Source organism: Baudoinia panamericana (assembly GCF_000338955.1).
Source record: "Baudoinia panamericana UAMH 10762 unplaced genomic scaffold BAUCOscaffold_2, whole genome shotgun sequence".
In the NCBI taxonomy this organism is placed as follows: domain Eukaryota; kingdom Fungi; phylum Ascomycota; class Dothideomycetes; order Mycosphaerellales; family Teratosphaeriaceae; genus Baudoinia; species Baudoinia panamericana.
Genome location: NW_006911258.1, coordinates 654,727 through 681,754, shown reverse-complemented (window position 1 = coordinate 681,754; position 27,028 = coordinate 654,727). Strand labels below are relative to the sequence as shown.

At 53.9% G+C, this 27,028-nt stretch overlaps 10 protein-coding genes across 10 annotated transcripts; 5 read left to right on the top strand and 5 right to left on the bottom strand.

Annotated features, from left to right (window-relative positions):
* Positions 1-142: 142 nt before the first annotated feature.
* Positions 143-5,534, bottom strand: BAUCODRAFT_30128 (uncharacterized protein). The gene has a single exon (XM_007674758.1). The coding sequence runs from the start codon at positions 5,076-5,078 to the stop codon at positions 363-365; it is 4,716 nt and encodes a 1,571-aa protein (XP_007672948.1). The 5' UTR covers positions 5,079-5,534; the 3' UTR covers positions 143-362.
* A 720-nt stretch (positions 5,535-6,254) lies between these two features.
* BAUCODRAFT_348266 (uncharacterized protein) lies at positions 6,255-7,211 on the top strand. The gene has a single exon (XM_007675116.1). It carries the CDS (start codon positions 6,424-6,426, stop codon positions 7,051-7,053), a length of 630 nt encoding a protein of 209 aa, XP_007673306.1. The 5' UTR covers positions 6,255-6,423; the 3' UTR covers positions 7,054-7,211.
* A 79-nt stretch (positions 7,212-7,290) lies between these two features.
* Positions 7,291-9,562, bottom strand: BAUCODRAFT_30125 (uncharacterized protein). The gene has a single exon (XM_007674757.1). The coding sequence runs from the start codon at positions 9,319-9,321 to the stop codon at positions 7,591-7,593; it is 1,731 nt and encodes a 576-aa protein (XP_007672947.1). The 5' UTR covers positions 9,322-9,562; the 3' UTR covers positions 7,291-7,590.
* Positions 9,563-9,632: 70 nt separating this feature from the next.
* On the top strand, positions 9,633-13,044 carry BAUCODRAFT_30123 (uncharacterized protein). The gene has a single exon (XM_007674756.1). The coding sequence runs from the start codon at positions 9,861-9,863 to the stop codon at positions 12,696-12,698; it is 2,838 nt and encodes a 945-aa protein (XP_007672946.1). The 5' UTR covers positions 9,633-9,860; the 3' UTR covers positions 12,699-13,044.
* A 591-nt stretch (positions 13,045-13,635) lies between these two features.
* On the top strand, positions 13,636-15,472 carry BAUCODRAFT_119315 (uncharacterized protein; the record flags this gene model as incomplete). Its single annotated transcript, XM_007675115.1, has 3 exons — positions 13,636-14,538; positions 14,588-14,901; positions 14,977-15,472. 3 exons carry the CDS (start codon positions 13,636-13,638, stop codon positions 15,470-15,472), a joined length of 1,713 nt encoding a protein of 570 aa, XP_007673305.1.
* Positions 15,473-16,156: 684 nt separating this feature from the next.
* BAUCODRAFT_348165 (uncharacterized protein) lies at positions 16,157-17,147 on the top strand. Its single transcript, XM_007675114.1, has 5 exons — positions 16,157-16,399; positions 16,454-16,528; positions 16,577-16,636; positions 16,687-16,814; positions 16,869-17,147. Exons 1-5 carry the CDS (start codon positions 16,293-16,295, stop codon positions 16,994-16,996), a joined length of 498 nt encoding a protein of 165 aa, XP_007673304.1. The 5' UTR covers positions 16,157-16,292; the 3' UTR covers positions 16,997-17,147.
* A 160-nt stretch (positions 17,148-17,307) lies between these two features.
* Positions 17,308-19,720, bottom strand: BAUCODRAFT_30112 (uncharacterized protein). The gene is made up of 5 exons (XM_007674755.1): positions 19,303-19,720; positions 19,060-19,242; positions 17,980-19,002; positions 17,759-17,921; positions 17,308-17,685 (listed from the first exon to the last, which is right to left on the bottom strand). The coding sequence occupies exons 1-5, from the start codon at positions 19,356-19,358 to the stop codon at positions 17,629-17,631; spliced, it is 1,482 nt and encodes a 493-aa protein (XP_007672945.1). The 5' UTR covers positions 19,359-19,720; the 3' UTR covers positions 17,308-17,628.
* Positions 19,721-20,240: 520 nt separating this feature from the next.
* BAUCODRAFT_348256 (uncharacterized protein) lies at positions 20,241-21,970 on the top strand. The gene has a single exon (XM_007675113.1). It carries the CDS (start codon positions 20,598-20,600, stop codon positions 21,828-21,830), a length of 1,233 nt encoding a protein of 410 aa, XP_007673303.1. The 5' UTR covers positions 20,241-20,597; the 3' UTR covers positions 21,831-21,970.
* A 910-nt stretch (positions 21,971-22,880) lies between these two features.
* Positions 22,881-24,098, bottom strand: BAUCODRAFT_63880 (uncharacterized protein; the record flags this gene model as incomplete). The annotated part of the gene is made up of 3 exons (XM_007674934.1): positions 22,881-23,484; positions 23,535-23,836; positions 23,895-24,098. The coding sequence occupies 3 exons, from the start codon at positions 24,096-24,098 to the stop codon at positions 22,881-22,883; spliced, it is 1,110 nt and encodes a 369-aa protein (XP_007673124.1).
* Positions 24,099-25,654: 1,556 nt separating this feature from the next.
* BAUCODRAFT_119296 (uncharacterized protein) lies at positions 25,655-26,570 on the bottom strand (the record flags this gene model as incomplete). The annotated part of the gene is made up of 3 exons (XM_007675112.1): positions 25,655-25,771; positions 25,824-26,372; positions 26,430-26,570. 3 exons carry the CDS (start codon positions 26,568-26,570, stop codon positions 25,655-25,657), a joined length of 807 nt encoding a protein of 268 aa, XP_007673302.1.
* Positions 26,571-27,028: the final 458 nt, after the last annotated feature.

The window sequence follows — 27,028 nt, the reverse complement described above, 5'->3', positions numbered from 1 at the left end:
ACGGCGGCCGCTGTCACGGATTTCGTTGCGACGTTCTGGAACGCAAGTGACCATGAACCAAACTATGCCAGGGATTACGGCGACCTTGTCCTGGTCAGCCAAACACACTGGCACATCGAGAACAAGACAGTACACTCTATGATGGGCGGCGGCATCCTTTTTCTCTCGCATAAAATAAATACTGCTAATCTTATTGCAGGCGCCTTCGTTTGGGAACTTGACCTACCCTGGACCGTATGAGTAGGTCTTGTTGACCGCTCAATATCGTACCGAGCAAACAACATATATATCTATATGTACAGAGCTCTGCTTACGTAGCAGGCGTGAGCCTTCGAAACACCTTGAAGCTCATCTATTCGTCATCATGCCACATCGCTCGTACTTGCCAGTCGCTCACCGGCAACCCCAGTCTTCCCTTTGCCACCTTTAGCGCCACCACGCCCATGCCTCCTCTTCGACGTCTTCGCAGCGGCAGCGGCGCTCTTCCGCTCAGCTTCTTGTACCCTGGCACTTTCCTTATTCCACCACTCCTGAAACTCCTGTTCCGCTTGAATCTCCGACAAGTCCCTTTTCGCCACTGCAGCTTTGACCTCATCCTTAGCAGCCTGCTCCTGAGCCACGATCTCGGACATTGATAAGCCAAGTATTTGCTCTACTGGCGCCTGATGTCGTATGGACTGCGGTATCGGCTTGCTATTGGAAGGTTGCCGTGGTAGCGGACGATGACTGGATGCTGGCCGCGCAGTCTCGATAGTTGGCACCGCCTTCGAGTCAGACACGCTTCGCTGCTGGAGGGCGCTCGAGCCCGTAGGCCCGAGGACAGGCGTCTTAAGTACCGGCGATTGGCCTGGCTTGGTATTGGCAACAGTTTGTCGCATCGTCAATTGCGGCGTGCTCAAGCCACGGGCGTTCACTGGCTTGAGCGGTTCATTCGGACTTTTCTCGTGGAGAGCAGGTCGTAGCGCAGGTGAACGTTGGGTTGGCGGCGTCTGCCAAGGGCTGCCAGCCGGTCTCAATGCAGCTGGCGGTGTTGCTTCGGACGGCTTGTTCTCAACCTGCGCGACGCTGGGTGGGTGCTGGTTCTGCTGCATGCGTTTACGGTCCTTCTGTGATACACGCGACGGTCCGAGTGAAAAAGAACTTGGTGTCTCCGGTAAAGGTGGCATTGCAGCCGCCAGACTCTGCGAGAGGTAAGATGTCCTGGTTGATGCCGTTTGCGCCATAATATTCCTTAGATCTGTTCTCGGACCTGGCAGAGGCGTCAAGCTCCACGGCACAGCGCTGTTGCTCGGAGGTGTCTTGCCACCAACGGTAGGCGACTTCGGCGTCCTTGGCGTGATGGCGCCAGGGATAGAGGTTTGTGGCTTCAGCTGCGGCGAAGGTAAGGCTTTTCCACGGGAGTCATACCATACTTCTTCTGGTGGACTTGATGCAATAGGTTCCAGGCCGCGAGGGCTTGTCATTGGTCGAATAGCCGGAGATGGCTCCGGCGTAGCAATATCGGACTGTCCCTCTTCATCCATGGCAAACATCATGTCTTTCGTGGATGTTTTGCCTTTCAGCGAGGGGCGCTCGGCATCTGCTCTGTGCTGCACGGTGGACGATCGCCTGCGGGACCGCGCCTGCAGCACCGGTGATGACAGTATGTCTTCACCAAACGATCCTGGAACGAAATTGTCAAGGTCCTGATGCCGGGCTCGCACAGCAGCGGCATCAATTCGGCGCTGTCGAGTTTTATCCATCGCGGCCGCAAGCTCCGGATGACGTTCGTAGAGCAAGCGCTCGGGTCTGTCACTTTTGGCAAAAGGCATGCATGCAAGCTGGTTCTCCCGAACAACCACATCTAGCTCTGTAAGAAGCTCCTCATCCAGCGCATTGAAATGATGTCCCTGCAACATCGCTTCCATGTTCAGACACATGTACTCGAGCGCAGCATCCTTGAATTCACGCACGGAGCTGGGCGAGATTGCATTCAACAATTCACTGACGTTGCGGACATTGACGTACCGGCCGACCGCGTATTGGCATATCTGCGACAGGCGGTCCAGCATCAGTTCGTTCGCTGCGCTCATGACGTCCACCACAGTGTCCAGAAAGTCGTCAACACCAATAGAGACGATATCGTCAAACAGTTCGGTTCCTGTATCTGCATAGATATGCCGCAAAACAAGTCGAAACGTCCTGCTGCTGATATGGCTGAGGTCGACCGTCAGAGCGTCCTCCGCGCGCCCTGTAAGCCAACGCCCTCCGGCGCGGCCCATGAACAGACCGTCAAAGAACGGACAGCGAGCACACAGAAGCGCACTGTGAGCTCGGACCTGATCATCCTCAAGCTGAATCGCGATATCGCCGTCGTAGAAGAACGCTGGATCCGCGAACGCTACCTCGAGGTCTAGATCCAGACATGGTTTTGGCCCGACCATCTGGCGCACGGCTTGCTCCAGCTTTGCCATGTCTAGCTTTGATGCCACCTTCATCAACTCGTTGCGTACTTGGCGGTAGCGGAAGGTCATCGGACCAGCACGTGGCAAATGCCAAAAGTCGATGAAACTGTCGGTGTACAGGTACACAACGAAGTTGACGAGGGTCAAGCTGTCGAGGCCTTGGAACTTGATCACGGCTCGACCGTCCTTGTCAAGCTCTGACACTGCAAGATCTGAAACGGTGAAGGTGCTTGTCTCGCAGAGGTCCCGGAACCCACGCCGCAACACCTTGCTTCTGCCTGTAAGCATAAATCTGTTCACCGGGATCGTAACGTCAGACGCTGAGCTAGAGATTATCGCGTCATAACTGTTCGGATTGCCGCCCATTCCGTGCTTCACAAGGTTCAATAAGTCCTGCTCGATATCCTTGCTGTCCAGTATTGCCTGCTTCAGTACCTGTACCTCGTCCATCTTCTTCGAACCTTGCCAGAAGCGCGGTCGGTCGTCATCGCTATCGTGTCTTTGACCGTCCACGAGCAGCTTTAGCGACAAAAGTGGCAAGAGCTCCGTCCGGAGATGTTGGTCCTCAACCACGATCTGCGTCCTGAGCACATCGCAGTCTTGCCGAATCGCTGCATACGCTCCATATGCGGAAGCTCTTACTGCCAAGACTCTGGTCAAACCTGGGATGCGCGAGAATTTGTAGTCTTTCGGCTTGTATTCGCCTGTCCCCGATGCAGTCGCGTCTTTCAGATGAGCTCGTTTGATTCGCTTCCAGACACTGCCTTCTTCCGTGGAAACAATGATTGCGCCATCCGCATCAACGCCTACATCGCGTGCGGCCATGCTAGTCTTTCTTGGCGACCAAATACGCTGCGGCTGGGTGATTGCACTACGAATCTTTGCAGGATTGGTAGTCGACGCTGTAATTTGATTGTCGAGACGCTGGCTGATGGAGAACGTATAGATCTCGCCTCGGCTGGACATGGCGCAAATGGTATCACCTCCACCCGTAAGCTTGACGATCCGATTCGGTACCGAGTCGTAGTTAGTGAGGAGGAAACTTTGCTTCAGAAAGTAATTGCTAAATGTGTCGAGCGGAAACTGTACCCTGGCGTAGCCGTAGTTTGCGAAGACGAAGACTTCATGGCTCTCGAGTAGACATACCGTAGCCTTGTCAATCGCGCAGACGGCCTCAATAGGAAACGAAAAGAGAGAGGCAGCGACCTTGCGTGGTGTGGTCTGCATCTCCAACGAGCGAGCGTCGGAGTCCATAATTCCCAGCTGACCTTCATTCTTGCCAAACGTGAACAGTGAGGACGGAGTGTAAGCCACCGAATGCACGCGTGAGGCTGCGATGCCGGTGACAGTCTCACGCTTGAGCACGCCATATATCTGCCTGGGAAATGTGCTGCACGGATCTTTGTCATCGGCAGCAGCTTTTGGAAGAGTGTAGCCGAGCTGACCGAAACCGTTGTTGCCCCAGCTAAAGGTCTCGCCTTCCTCAGACAGCGCAAGAGTGTGGCCTTGGCCGAGCGCGACCGACACGACACGCTTTCCAGCAAGAGAGCCGCCTTCGACGCACACGAAGTTGAAGCGCGTTTGTTCGTCTCCAGTACCGAGTCGGCCGCTCTGACCGTGTCCGCACATGTAAAGGTTGGCCTCTGGATCATCAGTGAGCACCGCGGATGATAGTTTGGCCATCTGCACCTCACGGATAATGATCGGTTTGCTGCGCACCACAAATGGCAAGTCATCAAGCCAGCCTGAGGCGGGTGCTACGGGGCTAGTGACGAAGGAAGGATCGTGAGCAGACCATTTCTTAGCAGTCTCAGCGACATGCTCGCTATGGAAACGACGAACAAGGTGCTCCGGACGTCGTAGAGTAATGCGCTCCGGAAAGTGCCGGTCGTCCTGATCGCCAAATCCCAGAGACACATTTTGGTTGCTGCCGAAGGTGAACACTTGATCTCCGTTAACGCTATGGACGAAGATTTGGCTGGTACGGTAAACGTCATCGCCATCGCCAACCATTGACGGTCGCTCTTCGTCACTGGCGTTTGATCCGGATCGCGGACGATTCGTCTGCTCAGGCCTAAGCGTGCGATCTTTGATGGTAGCAGCATAAAGGTCAAGAGGACCATGACCTTCCCTGTCCTTAATTTTGACCAGACCGATCGTTTGATGCACATGGCCTGTTGTCCTGCCAAGCGCATCGCCTGCGTCGCGCTCAAGTATTAGTCGAGCAATCGCGATGTTGCCAAAATAAAATGCGCGATGAAGAGCAGTCCATCCGTTCTCGAGATCCTGCACGTAAAGATCGATGTGCGCATGCTCTATCAACGCCGTCGCAAAGTACAATGCATTCTCTGTGGTCGTAGAAGCGACAAGATGCAGAAGGGTCCGACCGCAAGAGTCGCGCCAGTTGATATCCGCTTTCGTCAACGTCGCTCCATCTGCTCGTCCTCCGCTCTTGCGGCTTTTGACCGCAAAGCCCGGTGATGTACCATACTGCTCCGGGCTGCCTAGCACCGGCCCAGCATTACTACCTCTTCCGGCGCTCAGTCTGGTGTTGTACACCGAGTTTTGCAGAAGCAGCTGCCGAAAGGTATTGACGTCGTCTTCATAGTAGGCTTTCCACAGACGGCTGCTCATGTGCTGAACTGGACAAGCACACCAAGGAATGAACCCTGGTGCTTCGACAACGCACCCGCCAGTGATCTCGACCGGACCACAGGCGTATTTAAGGTGCTATGACGAAGCCGAGGGTACGCTCCGAGGTGGTTGGAGTCCTGTTAAGATAGGGGTTTCGCTATCTTCACGTGCGTTGCGCGCAATGAATGGTGCTGATCGCTGGTTGTCCGCTTCAACGTAGAGTGGATGACTATGCGCGACTCTAAGCTTGTCGAGGGACTCTGGTTCGCTCGAGGGTGGCGTTTCCGGTCCAGAATATTGATGGAGTCTTTGTCCGGTTGTCGCCGCCGAGCAACCCTTTTCACCTGCTGACTCACTTGACCGTCTTACGCAGGATGAGTTCTCTGCTGATACTGTTGTTCTTACGACGCGCGAGAGGCCAAGATTGATGTACACAACTGTCAGGTACAGTCAGGTGGGATGCGGGATGCGCGGGCGTGTGATGAGGTCGATGCCCCGCCCGATAACGGGACCTATCAACGCGCGCCTCTCAGCACGAGGGCCCGAGGGTTAGCCGCGAAATTCGTTACACCCTTCACCCCACACAAAGCGGGTGCTGCATTCAGCTGCTTACACTTTGCAGTTGAATAACTCAACAACCACACATCCAAACAAGTCAAGAAGTACACCATTGGAAAGCGCGTGCAATTCTGCACATGTAATCTGAATATCGACCATGCCAGCCACTCCACCGCCGAACAATCGCGAAATGAAGGCGAGACGCGAATATGACACACCTACGAAGAATCGCGTCCTAGAAGCGCTTGATATGGGAGCCTCCCATGCAGCCATTAAGAAGAAACACGGCCCCTGCAAGCGTACGCAGCTAAACTGGAAGCATCAGACGAACCAACCAAGGAGATCTAGTCGTAATCGCACCGGCCGGCCTCGCATAATCGACGATATAACATTCAGAAGGATGCGTCGATTCATCGAACGAGATTTCCCCTATAGGACGACTACATAGGAAGAAGTGGCCAAACAACACCCCATTGACGATCGAGGCACTCGTATAAATGCTGACACAGTCCAACGAGCGTTCGCAGCTCGTAGTTATCACAAATACACTGCCTTTCAGAAGCAGTGGATCAGCCCCGAGAATATCGACATTCGGTTCGCCTACGCGAAGGTTATGAAGAAGCAACCACGTAATTTCTGGCACTATGTTGCCTTCTCTAACGAGACTCACTTCAACAAGGCTGTAAGAAGAGCTGCAAAGGTTATACGACTGCCTGGTGAGCGATATAAAGAGAGCTGTACACAACTAAAGTATAAGCGACAGAACAACTAGTTACACGCTTGGGCAATGGTCGGCTATGGCTGGAAGAGTTCCTTAGTGTTCTACGACTCCAACGAGTCCGTGAATACCGAGTTACAAGCAGTGGTGCGTGAGAAACTGCAGTTAGAAGCGGAACCGGCTATCGTCGAAAACACCCTTGAAGAGGAACGCAAACTCATAGGAGAACACACTGGTTGCAAGCACCGTTGCAAACACCCTGAACACTACAAACACCTCTGCTGTAAGGCTGGCCACAAGAAGAAGGCTGCCGGCAACCTTAACCGGCTACAATACACATGTTGGATACTCAATAACCATATCGAGCCTACGTTGCGTTCGATCCACACACGCCGCAACAAGCTAATACTGCTTAAAGATAACGACGCTTCCTACGGTATAGGAGCTTCTACAAGCCTACCAGCCCTCTTTAAGGACTTCCTGAAGCGTACGTATGAGTTTGACGTCCTTGCCAATGCAGCTCGATCCCCTGACCTCAATGTAATTAAGAACGTGTGGAGGATGATCAAATCGAGGCTGAAGGAATGCAAGGTGACCTCTACAGAGGAGATGAAGGCTACTATCATTCATATATGGGAGAAGGAGATCGAACAATCGTCGATTGACCGGATAATCGACACTATGCAGGAGCGGCTGTAGGAGTGCTACGCACGTAGGGGAAAACCGACTCCATAGTGAATTGCATACTACACAACCTAGTCCTAATGCAGTAACGACGGCGAGGTCACTTTGGCTTCATCTTCTAATATATGATATAGCCCTATATATGCATTGCAGCTGTCTCAACTACTATGGGAAGTACTAGCAATTCAAGACACGAAGCGTGCCAAGAGCGGGGGGGTGCAGCGACTTTCGCGGCTAACCCTCGGCCAGAGCTCCTGCAACCACAATGCCACTATTATTGCTATGTCGCGCATCAGTATTCCCGGGGTTCTGCACGCGTTAATGACCCAATGGCTAAGCGCGTGTCTGGCATGGCGTATACCTCTGAGACCGATGAAGACGCAGACACAGAAAGACGAGATCACGCGTATTACTTGCATGACGGTCCAAGGGGCAGTAGAGTAAGCCGAGGCCGGTATAATAGTGCCATGCAGCCTTACACGAAGAGTGGCTTGCAAAGTCTCTTGGTACTTTGCTCTTGCTATCGGTACGACGGAATGGCACACGCCCAGCTCAAGTCCTCTGATCGACTGCGGAACCCACCATATACCCTTTTGCAACGCCAGATCTCCCCTCTTCCATCAACGCGCCCTGTATCTTGCCTTCTGCGTCCCGTTCGTACGCAATCTCGTAGTCGCTACCCAGACCCTGCCAGGTGCGCTTGGTGCGCAGATACTCGGCTGCTGGTGAGACTGCACCGTTAACTAACGCCACCTCTCCTTTCGCACGCTGTACTAGGGCTGAGCTGGGTGTGGCATTCCTTGACGCTTGCGACTGTGCAGTCGTGCCGTTTGATCGGCTTGCTGATGAAACCTGTTTCTGACGTCCCATCGGCCGGGACTGTGAGACGTAGCGGCCAGTGCGAAGATCGAACTCTGGCTCTTCATCTGAAGGCTGATCATCCCACGTGCTATCTTCGCCGTCATGCTGACCACCGAACCCATCAACTGTACCTGGCATTTCTTCTGCGACGTGCCCAGTAGCGCTCATGTTGTCCCCACGCTTTAGCAAAGCCGCAAAATCTCCAACCCACTCCCCACCCCACACCCTCTCCCTGTCGTCCGTCAGTGCTACCTCCAGCTCGAAGGGCGTAATAATGGGCCGGTAGAAGTCCTTGCTCTCAACCAGGCTGCTCTCCCAGCATCCAATCACCACCCAGCCTCCAATCTCGGCGAAGTTCGCCACTTTAGCCGCATTAACTTTGCCGACGACGAAAACGTAGTATTTCTTGCCCGCGCGGGTGATGAGGTCTTGGACGTGTGAAAGTGCGGCCATATAATTCGACACCGAGAGCGTATTGATCAAGATGCCGAAAACGGGGACGGTGCTCAGACGGGTAACAAGAGCGTAGCGCCGCCGAAGCAGTGCGGTGCTTGAGGCGGGCTGAAGTGCGCTTTTAGTTGGGATGGAAGCATCGGTGGGGTAGATGTGAATGCTCTTGACGCGAGACGAAAGGGTGAGAAGAAGCGAAGTAGGCGGAGTTGAGATATGGAAGACCGAATACTCCCGCAGCTTCCCTGGCTCATCTCTCACATCCGTCGGTACCGTCCGGTTGGGAATGAGGGAAGATGGATCGCTGAGTATGTCTGTTACGCAATATTTCGTGTAGCCTTCTTCACGTAGTCGTTCTCCAAGGCGCGACAAGTGGTGATGGTACGGTATATCTGCCAACAAGCACACCCTCTCGTCTTGGTTTGGAAAGGTTCGTATGAAGCTGGTAACCGCCGCTTCTTGGTCCAACGGCTTAGTAGTGAAGACGTAGATTACAGGCAGACGCGCAGTTGGAGACAAGCAGGCTCGGCCATAGTGCACGACAACCTCAGCGTCAACATGCTCTGCCGCAACCTCATCCACGCAGCAAGCTCCGTAGGATGTGTCCGCGAGGATGCATAGTTTCGCCCCGATGCCATCGTCACAAGTGCCATTTCCAGCACCATCACCCTGATCATGGAGTCGAATTGCTTCGACGCCACCTTCAATGACATGCACGGCATTAGATGGTGGCCGGAGTCGGAGCTCATGCTGAAGCCTATCGAAGACTCTAGGCGCATGCACTAACATCTCGTCCGGAAATTGCAACGCAATTCTTGTCCACCGACCATCCCGGATCTCGTTGACGGTTCGCTGAATCTCATACTGTACGTATAGCTGCTCATCGTCCAGCGGTAGTGGCGGAATGATCGGAGATTCTTCTTCAAATATATGCTCCGCAGGCGTCGACAGAACTGGGGCTGTTGCATACATTCCGGATCGGGTTGCCTCTGCTACTTTACGCAGGACTAATGTAATGTCATGGAAAGAGGCGCTATAGAAAGGAATTATTTTGTGATCTGACTTCAGCGTCCCACCACTTTCTTCGCCGAATCTAGTACGCAGGAAACCGATTATGGCTGGGAAGGGGATTATTCTGCGTCTCTACCAATGCTATAGACGGCCAGAACTCAGGCCAGTCTACGAGACACTGGACTTGATTCCTCTTTCGACGAGCTTCTGTTGCGTAGGAAGACGAAATGAAGGGGAGTTTCATCGATAAGGAGCATAAGCGGAGCTGTTTCCGCGTATCGAAACATTTCGCCAGCCGTGGTCTGTTTACCTTGCAGTAAACAAACGCGACTTCTGTGCGTCCAATCTACAGCATCTTGCGATTGAACCTTCCATGAGCGAAATGCTGCATTGAGTCCTGGATTGCATGAAGTGCTCACTATAGCACCTTATCGTTAACACATACAGCTCCATTGCATGAGATAGCAATCTTAAGTCAACGCCCAAGAGTGCACGGGAAGATGGCGCACTCGTCCGCTAAATCGCACCTCTTCAACCAACTATCCCGAAGCCGCACAAGCTCGCCGCATGTTGACGAGTACGCTACTGCGGGTAGCTTCGACGACAACAACGACCACATCATGCACTCCACCCTGAACATGGGAGACGGCACAGCTAAGCAACAGACGCCGCTCAGTTACGGCAAGCGCCCAGATTATGCACCCTCCGGAAACGGCAGCGACAGCAGCACAGCAGCGTCTATCGAGGTTGGGCGCGGTATAAAGCAAGGTACTTGGAATGATGACGCCGACATGTCATCGAACCTCATCCTGGACTTCGGCGGAGACAGCCAGTATGAGATCACGGGAACACCACCGATCCGTCCTCGCAACAGCTCACGGAAAAGCCACGGGCAGCTGAGACGAGGTGCCTCCATTAAGAACGCGATGGGAACGGTAACCGGCAATGATACCGTCAAGGCCACCGTTACCCGCAGTACAAACCGTCGCTCACTCTCCGACGCGCTTGCCAAGTTTGACAGCGTGAGCGATGAAGATCTGACACAACCCACCGCCACCTTTAATGCGCGCAACACGCGCTTCACGCGCTCACGTCAGGCTTCGGCTAATGTCAGCGGCACGCCCGTACGTTCGGTCGCCAATAACGTGACCGTACAGTCCGCCACTTACACCGCCAATTCCTTCATGCTCCCGGACCTGCCCAACATCTCTGAGCTCGTCTCCGGGACTCGCAAGGATGGCACGCCAGTCTTCTCCCGTACGAGCAAACCTCGCTCGAGATTCACTTCCGGTCAATACAACCCGTCACTGCAACATGCAGCAATCGAAAGCGTGCCAATTCCGGAGGATGAGAAGGCTATCTTCTCCTCTCTCCAGCTGCTCCAGGATAAGATCGCAGCGCTGGAGATGGAGAAGTCCGAGGCGCAGAAGCGCGCCGAGGAGTACGAAGGCAAGATCATTGAGCTGCGTCATCAACTGGAAGTGGAGCGCCGCCGACCAGATAGCGCATTAGGTTCGGATGAGGAGAGTGCCACGCGCGAAAAGCGACGTATGGAGAGAATGGAGCTGCAAGTGGCCATAAAGGCTTTGCAAGACTGCCTAGAACGCTCTGAGCGGAAGGTCAGCATCGGCGACATTTCTGTGAAGAGAATAGCGAAGGAGAGGGACGATCTGGTCACGCAGATTGGCGTGGCGTATTACAATAATGAGGAGCTGAAGGCGGAAAACGAAATGTTTCGAGAGAGCCATGCAAAGCTGCAGGCCGAGAACGATGATCTGCACGAGGTGGTGGAGAGGTTAAGACAAGAGAATGCTGCGCTGACAAGCCAGCTCGGCAAGAGCGCTGTCCCGTCGCGAAATCCAAGCGCTCAACGACAGGCGCAGGAAGTACACAGCAGGAGAGAGATGAGACCCGCAGAGGAGGAAGACTTGGCATCTAAAATCTCCCGGGAGGTGCACAGGCAGAGATCTGAAGCGATGGCTGCAAAGGCAGGCGCTCAGGCCTCTAGCCGTGCGAGGTCCAGATCGAAGTCGCAGCAACGTCACGCGTCGAGTGGGAGAAAGCGTAAAGAGTCCACGCAGAACGTTGATGCCACGAGTGTCGCGCCAGATGCAAACCAGAAGCCTGGGGAGGAACTGTCTACGCAGAGGACCTGCGACGAGCGTGACACTATGCCAAAGACCACTCCTGTAGATGCTCGCCTTGACGAAGGAACTAGGGACATTACCTTGCTTAGCTACCAAGATCCTGTTGAGGTAGCCGATCTCCGAAGAAAACTGGAAATGGAAATGGCCGCGCGGCACGCAGCACGACGTGAGAAGCGTAATGTTTCGGCACCTTCGCAGACACAGAAGCAATCAGAAGAGACGACCCGTTCTGCCGGCTTCGGCATGGTGCGCAAATCATCGCTCAAAGAGGTCCATGCTGGTCAAGATGACGGTACTGGTCGCTTCAGCCTAACCGGAGGCGGTGCGAATGAAGCAGCCAAGGTCGCGAAGACTGTTCGCGTCCAGTCGCCGCACACCTCAGATGCGTCGCTTCTGCCGCACCAGCAGCAGGATGTTGAAGCCGGCGATACATCGATGCTCAGTAACACGAGCCGGAGCCGTCGCCGTACAGGCAGTGCAGCGGAGATGACGTCGGCTTTTATCCTGCCGGACATCACATTGCAAAACTCTCAGCCTCTGCCGTCTGCGATTGGCAACACTGACAAGTCTTGCGTTCACCACAATGCCTCCACCTGCACAGTCTGTCACCCTGGAGACAGCAAACTCGAAATTCCAACGCCGCTACCAGTCACGGATCGCGAAATGGCGCAGGATCCAGACCTCACGACAGCGACCATCCGTCCTTCGCAGTCGCCTGCTCTGGCTCTAGCGACTGTCCTCAAGAACCTGGAAGATGAGGTGAAGCACCTAAAGGTGCTGCTGGAAACTCAACAGCGCCGTTACAACCAGCACGATCCTGCGCTTTCGAAGCGCCAGCGTACCGCCACGAAGTGCAGGATCGAGCACCTGACGGCCGCCATTGAAAAGCGAAGCGATCAGGTGTATGCCCTGTACGACGTGCTCGAGGGGCAGAAGCAGGCTGCGGATGCGCAAACCCGCAATGGAGTTGCGATGAAGCCGATGCAGGAAGAAGAGGTCGAGGAGACTCTGATGAGCATCGGCATTGATCCAGTGGAGTGGGCGGGCCGCGTGGGCAGGAAGGCTCCCTTTGGCCTGGATGGAGCTGACGATCTCAGTGACGACGAGGATATGCCATGGGAAGGCTTGAGCGAAAGCGAAGAAGAAAACGGGATTAGACCTTTTGAGAAGAGGAAGAGCGCTGCATTTTGAGGCGCCTTGGATTAGAAGATGTTCAGAAGCCCTGTTGGATTAATGAACGCCTGGCGTTGGGGTGAATTTGCGTATATTGGACGCGGACGTTGCTTTGGTGGGGTTGGGACTTTTGTATACTCTGGATGGCGCCGTTGGTTTCTTGCCGTCAAACCTATGAACAGCAGCGGTTAGGTCTGAGTCTCTGAGACTTCTAATGCTGGCTTTGACTCCCAGCCCGGTGAGCGGTGGGTTGAGTTGGCCGGCTGACGGTTCTCTGATTGTACTCCCTTCGATAGCACTCATTCTTATCTGACAGACTGTGGGCAAAGAAACAGTAAATGATGGACTGGTTCCCTCAGAAAGCAATCGGACAACAACCACAGGCTTGTTGGGCCCGTGGGTCCGCTTGAAGTCGTGCCACGCTCTGCTAGCGAAGCACGAGCCTCCGCTCCACGCTCAATGACTTTGAGTATGGCAGCAACCGGCCCAATCCCACCGATATGATAGGTTCCATGTTGGCGCACCGTACATGCCCGCTTTAGCACGACAGCTTACTTACTCTCCTCGATTGCAGACTCCCGCAGATCATGCTGAGAGGTAAGCGGTTGATTGGGGGGGGATTTCGTGCGACGCTATGACAGCGTCTTCTGACACTCCGGTGCCTCACTCTGCCAGACGCTAGCGGACCTCGCTGCTCAGTTTGGGCCGACGACCACGGTTTGACTCATCTGGTCGGAGATGACAGTGTCGGTGTCCCTTCAGTGGAATGCTGGGAGTGTCCGTAAAGACTGCCAATCAGCCCGAGAGCGTTTCGACCAGATGCACGAGCAATGCTAATGCCCCTCCTGTCGCCCCATCACCGTTCTAGCTAAGATTTTCCCAACCCAACAACAAAGCACTACATGTTCTTGGTGAGATAAGTCGTAAAGGGTCCGTGATAGTAGAGTCTGTGAGCATGTCAACACCGCAGACGGCTTTGTCTTCCAATGGCGACGAACATCATCACGTCAAGCTTGCCTGTCAGGGCTGCCAAAGGAAAAAGATCAAGTGCGATCGTACCTTCCCTTGCGGACAATGCACGCGATCCAACCTTCAATGCATACCAAGTACCCGAAAGCCGAGGGTCCGACATGGTGGCAAACGCGCTGTCGATTCAGAACTTAGAAGCCGCATCACTAAGCTTGAGAGCCTTGTCGAAAGCCTCAGTGGAGAGGTTGGCTTGCAGCATACGCCTGAGCACGACGAAGATGCAAGCAATGAAACACACGAAGCTCCAGAGGTTGATACTCCTTCCCGATCAGTGGGCAGGTATCTTGGTAGCTCTTTTTGGGACTCACTGAGTACGGAAGTCCAAGCCATTCGAGACGCGCTGGAAGAAGACCAAGATGCAGACGGACCAGACGCACATTCGAATGAGGACAAGTCCGGCTCGGGAGCTCCGCTTCATACTGGCAATGAATTCGATTTGTTGATTTGCCCTCCTGGGACAACATATATTATGCCTGGAGCGCTGAACGAACCTCCCCCACCAATGCAGCAATATCTTTACGAGACATTCATCGCGAACGTGGACCCAGCGTTCAAAGTCTTCCACACCCCAAGTCTTCGTGCCTTCTTTGAGCGAGGCGCGCCTTATCTCGGCCACGAAGCCACCGCGCCATGCAATAAGGCGCTGAAGACGGTTGCTTGGTTCGCTGCCGTCAACACCATGACTGACGAGCAGTGCCGAACGCAATTGGGAGGAGCGCGACTAGATCTGTTACACAAGTATCGTCGGACGGTAGATGTGGCGCTCGCGCAAGCTGACCTCTGCAATACCACGGATCTTGCCACCCTGCAGGCATTCGCAGTCTACCTGGTAAAAACAAGCTAAGCTATAACGAGCAGCAATTGGCTAACGTACGTAGGTTTCCATCCGAATGACAGACCTCAGCCGTCGTGTGTGGTCTCTGACGGCTCTTCTAGTCCGCATAGCTCGCGCCTTTGGTCTCCACTCCAAGGCACCTGCTCGCACCCCTTTCGAGACCGAGCTAAGACGCCGCTTGTGGTATTGCATTCGCTTTGTCGACGCTTTTGCTGCGCTTGATCGCGCGACCGAGGTTATCGTAGATGCCAAGTCGTTCGACACTCCGTTTCCCAACAATGTAAACGACACCGAGTTCGACGAGAACTCCCCCAGCATTCCCAACCACGAAGGGTGTATCACTGATATGGGCTTCGGGTAAGCAGACCGTTGTGTTCAAACCCGTTACGGTTGCCTGATACCTAGCTAACCTAAACACCCTGCAATGTCTAGATTGCTCGTATACACCGCGGTCAAGGCTACGCTACGGATGACCGTTCCAGAGTACAACGCAACGGGCGATACTTGGCAGCGACGGCTAGACGACGCGCGAGAATGGGGTCGGGACGTGCACGAGCGCTACTTACAACATTGTGACATGTCCAAACCTTTCCAGCGCCTCATCTACTACATCGGAAAGTCGATGTCCGCATCTATGGTCCTTCGCGCTGTTCGACCCGTGCAGCGGCACATGTCGAGCGTGCCGCCCCGCATCGACGATCCGTATGTTCTTCGCATTGCTGTCGACTGTCTGGCAGCAAATGAGCGGATATATACAGATCGCGAGTTTGACCGATGGCGGTGGCTTATCTGGGTGCAATGGCATGCGCTAGCCGTCGCATTGGCTGGGCTCTGCAGCATTAGGGGAACGGAACTGGCTGTTGAGGCCTGGAAGCAAGTTGAGACTAACTACGAACGCCAAAACAAAGTACGTATTCCACAAGCTTGAGGTCTTCCTAATTGTCCAAAATACTGCTAACGAGTTCGCCTGCACTGTGCAGCTGGTGGCCGACTCTCAGAGCGGTAAGTCGAGCGAACGGTCGAATCCATCAACATTGTCTGGAATACAGCTGACTCTATCACTCAATGGGCTATAGGCATGCTCTGGCGACCAATTGAGAAGCTTTACAAGAAAGCGAAGGCGTTCAGTGCCGATGGCAGAAGGGAATCGACCGCGCAGTCTCAACAACAACAGCGCCAACAGCAGCGTCCACCGGAAAAGTTTCTCATCCGTCAACAGTCTCCCTTACCATTGAATGGAACAACCACCACGGCTAGCCCATTGTACGCAACGACCGGCATTCATCCTCAACAACCCCACATGCCAACCGGCGCGGTGCCCATGGATCTTATCATGTCGAGTCCCATGGACTTCAACTTCACCTTAGAGGGCGTATCCGCAGGCATGGTGCCCATGTCGTCAGGCGATGTATCCTGGCTTGACTGGGAGCGGATCATGGATGACATGAACGCGGATGCTACGGCTGACTTTAACATGAACTTCGGCGGGACCGACGTGAGTCACAGCAATGTGAACATGGGTGACCTGCAGCGACCATTTGCGGTGCCAGACGGTCATGATTGGCCGTGCAATCTGCATCAGAATATCATGTGATCGCTGAATCGGCACGGCATTGCAATGCCGATCGCTGAGATTCCGCTTGCACGGCCCGCTGTACCGCCAGTTATGAACAGGCTAATCTCAACTCAAGTGGCACCTCACCTTTCACTCTTTCCCAAGCATTCGCATCTGAACAGTTGACAACACCATGACGAGGGCTCAGTGGCTCGCGGATCTTGAGGAGAATGGCTACGTGGTTATACCTAACGTGATCCCGCAGTCTTCGTGCGATACATTTCAGGAGCTCGCGCTGCAGTGGTTTGACAGGAAGCACATCGCAGGTTGATACACCACTGATGATGAGTGCAGGCTCGAGTCCTTCCACGGCTTCAAGCGGGACGACATAACTACATGGACGGACGAGCATCTACCTTTTGGCGTGAAGTATGCATAAGCTATCTTCCTTGCGGGCAGATAAACTGATTGGTACAGAGGCGGTCTGTACAATCGATATTCAGTCAACCATGAAGCCTTCGTTTGGAAGATCAGAACGTACGAGCGCTGTCTCTTAACTCCAACGGGATGCTGATTGGTAGTTGAAGCGAACCTGGCATCATCAAGATCTTCGAACAGATTTGGCGTACGGACGATCTGATTGCATCCTTTGACGGCATCAATGTTACTTTGCCTATCAACGCAGCCACTGGACGAAAGGATATGGAACCCACCAGTAAGCTGACGGGAATGCCACCCCCGAGCTACCACCCAGACTGACGTACTCCAGCGCCGTGGCCACGTAAGGCCTTTTCAGATCAGGAGCAACAGTGCAAAGGGCTCACGATGCTGCAGATATTGACCAAAACCCACGAAACGTCTCCGAGTTCCAGCTCTATCAAGGCATTGCAAACCTGAGTCCGTCCGGTCCGCATGACGGGGGCTTGGTTGTTCTTGCTGGCTCTCATAAGCTCCATTCGGATTTCTTCTCAGCCACTGGTGGCTTCAAGGAGTCTCAGAACCTCGGTCACGGCAAGAACGGCTATGACTTTACAGCCGCCGAAGCCGATTGGTACCGACAGCAAGGTTGCCGAGAGGTTAAAATTGAGGCAAGCTCAGGGAGTCTCATTCTCTGGGACAGCCGGACCATCCATTGGAACAGCACGCCGTCTGGGAGTCAAATTCGCTTCATCACATACGTGTGCTACTGTCCAAGAAGCATGATGAGTGCCGAGGATCTTCAGGAGAAGCAAAGAGTGTTCGAAGCTCGAAAAGGCACCACACACTGGCCCGTGAGCAAAATCGACAGTATTTAATCCGAGGCTGTACTACGGAGCTGACACACTGTATGTGTAGAACCAAAATGTTATTCCGGCCGAGCGTAAGGACTACAAGTTTGCACTTCCACGAAGGCCAGATGGCAGTGTAGATCCGGCCAACCGTACACGGCCATTCCACGAACCGGAAGACTCGCCTGCTGTATTGAGACTGGTTGGCATTCGAGCATGACAGCGCAGCGAAAACCGTCCACTTCTGATGATTTCTCGACTTTAATTTATACCGCGCATTCTTAAAGCCTTCTCTTGTTCCGCAGTCAAGCCAACGACCTGGACGTTGATGGGTTGGAGGGTCAGCTAGGTTTAGACAATCACGATGGGAATTGAGCATTGCTCTGCTTACCCCTTTCAGAATATCATCCCTTGCGTCGAGAACCACATTTGGTCCCTCGTAGCCTCGGGTGCGCTTGTACAGATACCACAGTGTCAATAGTATCGTACAGCCGCCGGTCATGGCAACGGCATAGTTCATGGTCTCCGCATCTACGGGATTGACGTATGGAAACCTACATTCAGCACCAGTAGTTAGCTTGTAATGTCGCGAATGAGTGGCATACAACTTACATATATATGACGCTGAAGACGATAATGTACGCACATGCAGTGCCTGATACTGGGTAGGCGATCGAATCCGGCATCCAAAACGGACCAGGCCTAAGGTTTTTCCTACCGCTGAGTATGTGCGGCAGTATGGCTGCACAGTATGATGCGCAGGTAAAGATGGCGAAGCTGCCTACAAACGCCGTGAACGCGGTGGCGTTCCCGACATATATTGCGCCAACGATCGTTACTAGCACACCGCATACCAACTGTGCATGGAAAGGATTCCGCCATTGAGGTGAGACTTGCCGGAGCCAGGGGCTGAACGGTGTAGCATCGTCACGCGCGAGCGTCCAGAGCATTCGACCTGCCGTGATGTAGGCACCCAAGAGGTTCACAAACTGGTCCAGCAGGAAAAGAAACAGGAGTCCAAACGTGCCGCCAGATGTTCCCATGGCTTGTTGAAACATTGCAGCCAGCGGCAAGCCAACGATAGTCGACTCGAAGACGGCGTTCAGGTCCGTTACGGCATAAAGAGCAGCAATGTAGAACACAAACGTCGAGATTGCGCCGATCGTCATCTGGGCCAGGATACCGTACGGTATGTTTCTCCTGGGGTTCGGTATCTCTTCGCACAGGTGGCACACACCGTCCGGAGTTCCTATGGCATATGCCCCGTTCAATATGCCCATCAGGAAGACAAAACCGTTGCTGCTCCAGCCTGTAAGGTTCTGAAAGTCCGTCCAGACAAAACTGTTGCTAGCGTAGCCTTGTCCAGTTTGACTCGGCATGATTGCAAGTACCAACGTCGTGATCAAGCATAGGAGCATTAGCAGTACGCCCATAGCTGTAACTGTTCTCGCAAGGAAGCGCTGTCCAAATAGCACTATTGATAGGTTGATCCAGGTGACCACGACATAGCAGATGAAGATGTGCCATCGCTGCAACGCATACTCTGGATGATAGGTGCTGTATAGCGCTATGATGGTCTCTGCGGCGAAGAGGCTGGTGCTTGAGGTGCCAAAGATCCAGGCCAGGAAGTTCCACCTGGCCAGCGAGGTCAGCACATGCCACCACTGTATATAACTTGCAAGGGTGGAGTACCAGCCGGCGTAGAAGCTCACAACCTTGCCATACTTGCCAGCCGTAACCGAAGACCAGTGATATACGTTCGCGGAAGAGGGAAGCGCGGAAGCAAGCTCAGCAAGTGAAGCAGCGATTGTGGCGTAGAAGAGGACCGCCGCGATCAGGCCGTACATCACACCTGGACCTCCTCCGTTGTACAGTCTGCCAACCATATGAGCACTCCCACTTGCGCCTCAGGAAAGATCCACCGGCAAGACTTACGCGAGGACAAGCGAACCGCCTCCTGCACCCCAGGCGTTGTCGGACAGGACAGCCATGCCTGCGATGCTCCAGAACCTATATCACAGCGAAAGCCATTGTTAGCAGGCTTTTCCTTCAGAATCCGCAACGGTCAGAGTCATGATTATTGCCGCCTAGCTTCCTATTCCATGTGTTATGCTCGTGCTGCTTTCGCTCAGATAGGCGACGTGTGGTTGTGTAGCATTGCTGGGACGAACGACGGGTGCTTTACACCGTCCGGAGGCCGTTGACTATGTTTAAGATGCTCGGACATCTTCGGCTAGGCCAATGGCTGTTGCCTGTTGGGAATGGCGACAATGATCAATCACAATGACCTTCACCAACACCTACCCGAAGCTCCGGTCAAGTTCTTGGACATGGCCAGATGCATTGACGAGGTCGCCGTCAACGGGCTCAACAACCAAGCCTGAATCGCCATCGAGCTGCGGCAGTGTATTCTTTTCGTCTTTGGCCTCCATAGCGGATGTGGGTGACAGACTCCTCCATACGATTGACGGGAGAAGAAGAAGGAGAACAAAGGGTACCTTCCAAGAGATCTAGGCACCTCGGATCAAGACATACTTTTCGATCCCGCAGTGTTGATACAGCGCGTAACCTTACCTAATGCGCTCACCATGCTATTGGGCGAAGCAGCGCAGCCAAGATAGCGGCCGTTTGGCGCTGGCCGGTATCGAAAGGGACCCTACTGCCCTATCGTAACAGGCTTTGCCGCGTATATGAGGCGAGAGTTACGATCATTGCCGCGAACTGCACGTTCCACCATACGGTAGTTACGATAGACGGACGACAAAGGGTAAGTGAAAGCCGTAAGGACGATGAGACTTCTAGATTTATCAGATAGAGTATCGACGTCCGTGCGCTCAAGAGCACCAGCCTAATAAGGCAAGTGGAAGCTATGGAACGAGGGTTAATCACGGTAACCTCCATCGCGCCGTCGCTTGGCTACGGAATCTCATATCGGTATTCCATACACGCGCTAACTCGACGCATGGCGGACGCTACTCAACAATTCTTGGCGACGCGAGCGAGCAGGTCTCGTGCTTCCATGCCTGAAAGGTGCAGCAAATGATGCTCGAAGGGCCACAGTAATGTGCCACCCTCCGTGCCTTCGGAAGCGGGGACGACGATATATGTCACTACCTAGCGGGGACACTAACATTCACGCGTTGAACGAACGCTTCACGTGACACTCGTGACACTCGCTCTCGAGCTAGGATGATGAGTTACAGGCACTCGTGGTGAGGAGACTGGAGAAAATGCCCGAAGCTATTGCGATCGCGACCACCAAACGTAAGATCCTAGCCGCACTACACCTGCAGGAGCCAGCTGCGAAGCGCGTGAGACACAGCAGTTCCACGACCAGCATATCATTAAACCCGGGAAACGGTAGCCATAAGCCTTTACAGCCTCCCAACTTCTCGCCGTGGTCCCAAGAGCGGTTTCTCTCCAGGCTGAAAACGTTTAGCAGTGTCAGTCTGTGGCATCCGAAGCCTGACGTTATCGGGGAGGTGCAGTGGGCGAAGCGAGGATGGGTATGCGTGGATGTCAATACTGTGGCCTGTCGTGGTGGCTGTGAGAAGCGAGTGACGATAGATCTTGACGTGGTAGAGCGACCAAGCACAGTAGATGACGTGGATGACTCATCGGACAACGACGGTTTTGATGAGCGCAATGCTGTCGAAGCATCCCTTGTCGAGCGTTACCGAAAGCTCATCGTGGATGGACACGCAGAAACCTGCCTGTGGCGTAAAGGAGGATGCCGGGACGAGATCTACCACTTACCCGTCGTTATGCCTGGTGTTTGGCAGTCTGAGCTGAGGATTCGCTACTCTGCCGTACGCGCAATTGAGAAGTCCATCAAGGATGTCAATCTGGAGACCTCACCCCTCGACGGCTCAACAATGCTACCACCAGGGCGCTTACTCTCCGAACTTGCAGACGTGCTCGATGACCGCGAAGCGTCCGCTACAGCAACCGAAGACAGCAGGATTAAAGCACTGCGGATAGCCTTACATGGCTGGAAAGGCTCATCTGAATCAGGCAATGAGCTCCTATGTTGTGATGCTTGCTTTCAGCGCGTTGGCCTCTGGATGTATCAACCGGGCTACAAGACGTTTAGCCCAGAACAAGACGATCCGATCAATGACATTGCCGCAATTGACTTGGCGGAGATGCACCGGGAGTACTGTCCCTGGCGCAACGCGGACACGCAGAAGGCTACTGGCATCCTGGAAGGTCTAAACGCAAGCCAAATCTTGACACGAGTCGTGTCGACGTACGCTCGAGCGCAGAGACGGAAGACTGATGCGGTGCACGGTTCGGTGCAGACGCACGACATAGACGGCCAGACGGAGGATGAGACTGGTCCGGATGAACCAGTCTCGCCCAAGGTCTCAGCAGAGGAGGTTGCAAGGCAGGACAAAGAGCGCGAGTCTCGACTGCGCAGACTGAAGAGCCTATTTGCAATCAGGCGACGACCGAAGGAGTAACATCGTGCACAACATGGAGGTGTTCCCATCCCAAGCATGTAGTCTCATCTCGAAACTGTGCTGGGCAAGCAGCAGCGTAAGAGTAGCCATTGACCTTGAATATCAGCCTGTCGTTAGACTCGTCTTGCACGGGTATGGCTGCGTTCGGAGGTGGCAAAGCTTTCGAGGGCAAACTGTTACTTCCGTAAGACATTCCAAGTACGTCTTCCTGTTCCTCCAGCGCCCTTCCGTAGTCGGAGTCATAATCGAAATCATAATCGGAATCATTATCGAAATCTTGATCAAAGCCAGCAGTGTGGGTTGTCACCGAAACCGGTACCATTGGGCACACGGGATCTTTTGTTGATGGGGATATGGTGTTGGGCTGATATCGCTTGCAGGAACAGCTTTAGCGGTTCGTTTGACAGATGCTGAGCTGGGTGAGGCTCTTTCGCAAGAAGCGGATGAGGGCTTGGAAATGGATTGAGGCCTGAAAACGGGTGAGGAACCGGATGCGGATGGTGCGCTGGCGATGCATGGTGGTTGGGGATTAGGATAACGGGTCGGGATCGAATCGCTGTTCCCAGGCAGGTTATATTAGCCAAGCAGCTCTATTTCGGACAGACAAGCTTGAGGGCTGACTTTCTCGTTGAGACTGTCCCTCGCCTCGGTGCTTTGCGGCCATTGACGATGCTGTCGGGCGTGATCGGCAAACTCTCTTGTGCTGTACGGTTTTTGTAGGTGTCAAGAAGTGCAAGGCTGTAACACAGAGTGGGGAGGTGTTCCAAACAGCGATCCGGTAGTGAATGGTGCCTGTGAAGGGAAACGCACTAATGCGGTCTTAGACCGATGTGACTAACACAGTTAGCAGAGATATGCAAGTCTTGAAAGACAGCACCAACACGCTCCCAAAAGACTTTCTAGCACTATGCTAAGACCATGTAAACGTGGGAATGCGAGTACCATTATGTACGAACGGCCTTCGGAATTGGAACGGTCATCTGATCCAGAAGGGAGCAATGACATTGGCTTGCAGGCATATTGTACTGTACAGTGGTGTCTGGGCGCTCGCTACAGATCAGAGAAGGAGTGCTTATTGATAAGATCCCTTGTACTCCCATTCTCACTTCTTCCGCTGTCATCACGAGCTGGCTCAACCTGCTGTTTCACCACCGTGACAACCTTGATGTCTTTTGGTGAGCCTCCAAGCTCGTCGAGAGCAATGCTGTTGCGACTGCCTCTGCTCACGCACATGCCGTGCACTGGGGCACCAAGTGCATCCAGCGCCAGACTCCGCTCGACATGTGAGACTCCGGTGTGATGCTTGTTTTGAGAGCCAACCGGATAGGAGCGATTGCCAAAGGTCTTCGGGAGGGCTTTTGCAACGAGTGCTTTGAGCGTGGGGAGACAAGAGCAAAGAATGCCCGTGTCCAGTTCGAGAAGGCTCCAGACTGCGGGTAGACTATTGTTGTAGCTCTGGTCATTGAAGTTTTTCGAGACGGCGTAGATGGCCTCCAGTCGCAGGATGGAGACGATGCAGGTAAAGCCACCGAGAGCGAAAACACACATTAGAGCGATCTTAGGACGCTTAGCGATGTTTAGCTGGTTGATGAGTGGCAAGGGTAGGATTGCGATCGCGATGTCGGTTACGATATTGACAGCGGCATTGGCGAACCTGAGATCGTCAGCACACATAACGGCACACGTGCAGATGCGAGAGCTTACCACACGGATTCTCTGTCCAAGCATTTGGCGTTGGTTATGGTTATGTCCCAGTATGCGGAGACTGGGCGACAGAAAAAGATCGAACTCCAGAATGCCCAGTTGGCGTGTATAGTCGTTGCCGCGATCACGCCGTAGCAAGCCATGCGGAAGCCACGCTGCGGAAAGATGCGCAAGTACTGGAAGAGAATCGCTAGCTTCGTAACGTAGAGACCCAGGTTGTAAATCGCAATTGACGCATAGAGCGTCTTGAGGAAAGCTAGCTCTTCCTGAAAACTGATAGTCCACTGGTGACGTCCGACGCCCTACGGAGACGATTGTCAACGGAGTGCCTCGCTGAGGGCGGGAAGGATCTCAACTCACGTAGCGGATCTCAAGACAAGTACACGCCGCCAGGCCGACTGCGAGAACTGCTGCTACGGCGATAATAGCGTCGTCGAAACCCGCATTGCGGGCTAGGCTGAGGCGCGTAAAGAGGCGGAGCGCGGTCGAGATGACAGCCAAAGATGTAAAGAGAACGCTGACCACAATCACCGCTGCCCCAGATGCATGACCGGAGGGCGCCATAAGGGATGTATGTCTGTTGTTGATAGACGGACTACAGGTGAGGCATCCCACGATTGTGATAGTTCGCCAGCAGGGCACTTCGGTTTCGGCCGTGATGGAGCGACGAAGTGGCAGTCCAGGTCCGGTCACTCTCAATGTCGCATGCGGAGAAGGGGATACACTCTGCTTTATCTCTGGTACTTACCAGATCGGCAGAGCCCAATGATTGCCGCGAGACGAATGCAGACATGGGAGGCGACCGGGATGACTCGTGGGCAGAAACCAAGGTGCGGCATCTGGTTGCTGAGGAGGTGGCGTCAAGGATGCTCAGGAACACAGCGAAGAAGCTGGGCTGTGCGATAAGCCGTCTTCTAGGCGCATATGCGAGCCGGGGGCACAGAACGTGCGCGCGGTCGCCTCGGTTCTGGGGGTGGTCTGACATTCGCCCTAGCCCCTCGCTGTGTGGTTGGAAAGTCGCACTAATGCAGAGCGCGTCGTCAATGCACAGGGTAATTTAGAACACCGTCAACCGGGGCAGACGTTCCGCTCACGCCTTCGCTTCCGAAATCCAGTATCCCACCAATCTCCACGACCTGGAGTTGTGGGGGAAGGAGAAGCGAAGGGAAGCTCTCTTTAGCCGGTGAGCCATATTTATTTGGGACGTCTTTCATGCCAGGCGGTCAAGGAGATGATGGCATTACTGATGAGACATCTCCCTCCCTCCTTCACGGACCAGGGTGAGCCCAATTCCCCTGGCAAGGACCATTTGAACCGTGCAGACGGCATGAGTCGATGCACGCCTTTGCTGCCATAACGTCGCAAGCCCATTGGTCATGGCATGCAGTACAATGCTTGAGGTCTGCTGACTGAGCGTGATGCCGGCCCCTTTCCCGCGTTCGAACTTGTTCGTACTTCGTATCTCGCTGTAGGGGCACTCTACGATCAACGACAGCTTGAAACATCAGGAACTGGTCTGCAGTCTGCTACTATAGCTACATCCACGCGCAGATCTACTCATTGCGATGGGAAGCTACATGGTGTTCCAGTCTTAGTCTGGCACTGACCCTACGACATCAGTGTTCGATTATCTCGGGTGGTCTGCTCCACTACAACATAATCTGAGTACAATCAGGACAAAACACTCCATAAATAAGACAATCTAAAGCATTACCCACCCATTCCACTGCCGAGATGTAAACACTTGTGACGGTCCTGTAACCCTTGCTTGGGATAACCAACGCGCTGGTCCCTCGGTCCTACGAGCATTACACTGTTCCGACAGTTATCGTCCCTGCTTAACGCTTCGTAGCGACTACGGGCCACTGACGAGGTATGCCCTCAGTGGGATCGTCAACCACTGGAGCTCACCACGAGCATACAGCTTCTGCGTGTGACAGACAGGACCAGGGAACATGGTGGAGTTGCGAGCTTCCCTGTTCAGAATTTAACATTGCTATGTATGGTTGTGTTCCCAGCGTCAATTGCCGTCGGCTTGACCACCCATGGTCAACAGACTGTGCTGTAGCAAAACTCATTCCCAGGGATCTGCCACAGTATTGCCATATCACAATCGCCCCTCAAGCCATGTGCTCTGCCTGCTTCAGCTTATCACTCTTGCCCTTGATAAAGCCGCTAAGGTCACCGACTGGTAGGGTCAGCGGGAAATCGACAGATTCGAGTACCATGGAGAACCACTAAATAGGTCGATTAGTACTGGCACACACACACCGTTGCAGGTCGACATACCAAATACCAAGCGACCATGCTTGCAACAAACGCGAATGCAGCACCGACAACTCTGGTGGCAGTGGCTGGTCCGAGACCATCGGCGGTGTAGAAGTAGCTCGCTGCGAGGCATGGGAAGGTGACCGTGAAGCACACCAGGATGATCACCAGGCAAATGTTCGTCCGGAGTGCCGCGATAGCGTACAATAGACACAGCACCGCCATGAAGATCAGAAACATGGCGAAGCTGTTGTAGAAGCCCGCCGGGTCGTTGCCGTAGCCGTTCACCGCGTTGAAGAAAGGCGTCAGGGTTGCTCCAAACGTCCCCCAGAAGCCACCGAAGGTGAAGAATACCGTAGCTGGATACGTGTTCCCTAAGATCCATTCACCTACGGCACCGAAGTACAGCAGGATGGCGCCACAAAAGAAGTATGCTCCAGTATCGGCACTAGCGTTGCCCACGCCAGCGCCAGCCCCGTGCCAGCCCATCAGCATGATTGTTGCTGGAGTGTTGGCAAGCAGAAAGCCGCCGAGGGCAATTGGGGTCGGGTTGGCAAAGGTTAGGCGAAGCTACCATGTCCCACAATCAGTATGTGCGTCAGAGACCAGCATAGGTGCGTCGCGTACCTTGCCGGCGACTGCTTGCTCGGGAGCGAGGTAGAGCTTTTCGAAGTGCGAAGGTGTTGGCTTGAGGATGTTCTCCATATGTTCGATGTTGTCCATGTCCGCTTCCTTGACGGGGATGCTATCATGGTGACCGTTCGCCATGTTTGCTCTTCACTAGCTTCAGGGAATAGATCAAGTGCTGGACGGTAGGTTGGAAAGAACGAGACCAGATGAGCAGGTGTTACAGCACGTCAACGCTGATGGAGGCACCGATGGATCGAATGACGAACGGGGACCGGCCAACGTGTTGTAGCACTCGAGCGAAGATAGCGTGAAGATGCGTCTCTCGACGAGCGGCTCCTTTCATCTTGTACTCTCCTATGCCACCTACCTTGTCTCCCCCTCACATGTACTCCGTAAAGCCAGACCTCCACCGTGGAGGTCCATGCACGGGGAAGTCCAGAAACCCGCTCGAAAGGCCCACATAGCGACGTATACCGATGTACCTTATAGCAGTATACCGGCGCAGACCACATCGAGCCAACAGCCTCATAGTACTGCAGCTGTTGTGGCCTGGAAATAAGCTAGGAGCACGCGCCATGTCGCAACTATGCGTCAAG